Here is a 3,042-nt window from a genome sequence, read left to right as displayed (position 1 = left end):
ACTATGCATGTTATCTATTGCTTTGAAACTAAGGAACATCATTGGATGCATAACAAGAGTGCCAAATCTTATATTTATTTGGAAGTTTTCTTTCGATCAATTATGTTGTTGTCGTTGGTCAGATAAACCTCTCCTTTCTGATACAATTGATCTTTTTACTGCAAAAATATGCAATATATATACAAATTTATCAGACTAAGAAACTTTTATCTGTTTAAATTTGTAGTAAGCTGTGATTGATACATTATCTTTTCATGTAACATCGTCCATTCAATCCGTATGATCATACATTTGAGCAAAATGTCTAGTTGGTTCGTATTGAAATATTTATTGTAAATATCAGGTTCTTGTGGAGTACAAAACTAAAGATCCAAACCATGTTGAGTGGGCAAAAGCATTGAAGGAGCTGTATTTACCAGGTCTGAGAGGTTATGTCAAAAGTCATTATCCTCTTGGACCAGTATGGAATGCTTCTGGTGTAAAGGTATCTGCTGCTCTATCCAAAGCTCCACAATCAGGTGCCCCTGCACCTCCTTGTCCTCCACCTGCTTCTCATTTCACCTCAGAACCTTCTAAAGCTTCTTCATCACAACCAAAACAAGGGATGTCAGCTGTTTTTCAAGAACTCAGTTCCGGGAATGTCACTGCCAGTTAACCTCTTACCCCTCTCTCTCTTCTGCTTTCCTGTCTAAATTTTATGTCAATGATTGAGCATATATGATCTGATTCTCTTAATATCTAGGCCTGAGGAAGGTTACTGATGATATGAAGGCGAAGAACCGTACTGATAGAACAGGCGTTGTTAGCACCAGCGAAAAGCAAACAAGTTCTACACCCTCTACTACTACCCCTACTGTCAAAAAAGTCGCACCACCAAAACTAGAGCTGCAAATGGGTCGTAAGTAAGTTTGCATATTTTCTGTATTACCTTTTATTTTGGTGGTTGTGGTATTTGATTTGTTAATTGACTATTACGTGTAATATTGGCAGGTGGGCTGTTGAGAACCACATAGGAAACAAGAACTTAGTTATTGATGATTGTGATGCCAAACAATCTGTGTATGTTTTTGGATGCAAGGATTCCGTTTTGCAGATTCAGGGTAAATTTATTATCTCTATGAATGTTTACATGTATGGTTGTTTGCATTGGCTCTGTGAACAACTTAGCGCTGTTGTTATATTATGCAGGGAAAGTTAACAATATAACACTTGACAAATGCACTAAGATGGGAGTGTTATTTAAGGTTTGTAGGAGAAGACCTACTTTTTACATATATATCTTCAGAAGCATAATATTTACTCATTATGCTGCTTTTGACTTAAATTGGCAGGATGTTGTGGCCGCTTTTGAGATAGTAAATTGCAATGGCGTTGAGGCACAATGTCAGGTAACTTCTTCATCCCTGATGCTGATCTTGTTATTGTGGTAAATAAATTAGTATAGGGGCCCTTTTCCCATGCTCTTTGATTGATAATTCTACCAATTACTATGCTGTAATTAGTGATCGACAGTTTTTATACTTATGATTATCTACTTTGCGGATGTTCAAGGGTTCGGCTCCAACAATTTCAGTGGACAACACATCCGGAGCTCAGTTGTACTTGAGCAAAGATTCTTTAGAAGCAGCTATAACGACAGCAAAGTCAATTGACATCAATGTATTAGTACCCGGTGCTACCTCTGATGCTGACTGGGTAAGTTTTCAAGTTTTTGAACCTTTTGGCTTTAAAGGTTTTATTGATCACCTTAATTCTCCTTCCTCTTGTTTGGAATCCTTTTGTTTTACTTATGGATTGTTGAGCTTGAACTATGTTAATATCGATTTGGTTGCCATGTCTTATAGAATAAAAGTTTATTCTGCATATATATTGAAAGACCGATAACATGAAGCGAATATACCGGCCAGGTCTCTTTATTATAAGAATAGAATTAAATTAGTCCCTTTATTATTAAATGGATCAATTTATTCTTGCATTATTAAAAATAAAATAAATCCAAATTTCAATAAAGTTAACATTTATTATTTAAAAATGACTTTTATGGATAAAAGAGTTAATATTTTGAAATCTTTTTATGATTTTGCAAATAAAATTTTTGTTTAGAGTTAAACTACAAATGAAAAAAATAGTTTTCATGTCAAATTTTTAACATTAAATGTTAGCTATGCTACAAGTTCGCTTTATTTGTTTCATTGTAATAGTATAAGAATTAAATTGAAGCATTTAATAATAGAGAGACTAATTTGATCCCGTCCTATGATAGAGTGACTTGACAATTACTTTCATTGATAATATCATTAGTTAATTTAAATGGTTAATACTATTAACTATAATAGTTAAAATGTTGATTTCAATTTCTCATTAAAAAAATCTCTTCCAACTCAGCATACTAACACAAGCTTTTCCAATGTTCAAAGATATTTTTTATTATAAAAATTCATATCAGCATTTTAATCGAAATAGTTAAAAAATTAACTAATAACGTTAGTAAAAAGATTAAATTATACTGAATTAAAGTAGGGGACTAAATATTAAATTAAAGTATTGTAAAGGGATAAAAACAAATTTCGACCTGCATTATTCCATGATTATATGCTTCTTATGTTTCCATTATTATTTATGTCAAGCATGCTTTTCAATGACATGTTGGTTTATATATTTCTTTACCAAGAAATGGATGATGGCTTAACCATGTTTGTTGTGATAGGCGGAGCATCCATTGCCACAACAGTATATCCATGTATATAAGAATGGCCAATTTGAAACTAGTCCAGTCTCTCACTCAGGAGCATAAGTAAGACTAAAATTTAAAATCCACAATTTTTAGCCTTTTTGTTCTTCTAATTTTTACGTCAATTCTTTTCTTTCTTTGGACAGTGCTTTTGATCTCTTTCTCTACCCTTTGATCAATTTATGACACATCATTATTTTTTTTATTCCTTCAGTTTAATTTTTTTTTTAAAAAAACAAATTTTATTCTCTTTCAATGAGCTTTTTGCAACTATTTATAGTATGTTGTAATTGGAACTTCAATTTTCTTTT

At 32.3% G+C, this 3,042-nt stretch overlaps 1 protein-coding gene across 1 annotated transcript in view; it reads left to right on the top strand.

Moving 5' to 3' along the window:
* LOC105795302 (cyclase-associated protein 1) overlaps positions 1–3,042 on the top strand; it is a 4,698-nt gene extending 1,656 nt beyond the window's left edge. Inside the window, exons 4-10 of the mRNA XM_012624867.2 lie at positions 344–650; positions 743–902; positions 991–1,100; positions 1,189–1,244; positions 1,332–1,388; positions 1,552–1,695; positions 2,708–3,042. Coding sequence (XP_012480321.1) covers positions 344–650; positions 743–902; positions 991–1,100; positions 1,189–1,244; positions 1,332–1,388; positions 1,552–1,695; positions 2,708–2,794 — 921 coding nt within the window. The 3' untranslated portion in view covers positions 2,795–3,042. The remainder of the gene's footprint in view (positions 1–343; positions 651–742; positions 903–990; positions 1,101–1,188; positions 1,245–1,331; positions 1,389–1,551; positions 1,696–2,707) is intronic.

This window comes from Gossypium raimondii, chromosome 3 (assembly GCF_025698545.1).
Source record: "Gossypium raimondii isolate GPD5lz chromosome 3, ASM2569854v1, whole genome shotgun sequence".
Lineage (NCBI taxonomy): Eukaryota > Viridiplantae > Streptophyta > Magnoliopsida > Malvales > Malvaceae > Gossypium > Gossypium raimondii.
Note: the sequence above shows the minus strand (reverse complement) of the source record. Positions and strands in the feature narration are given on the sequence as shown.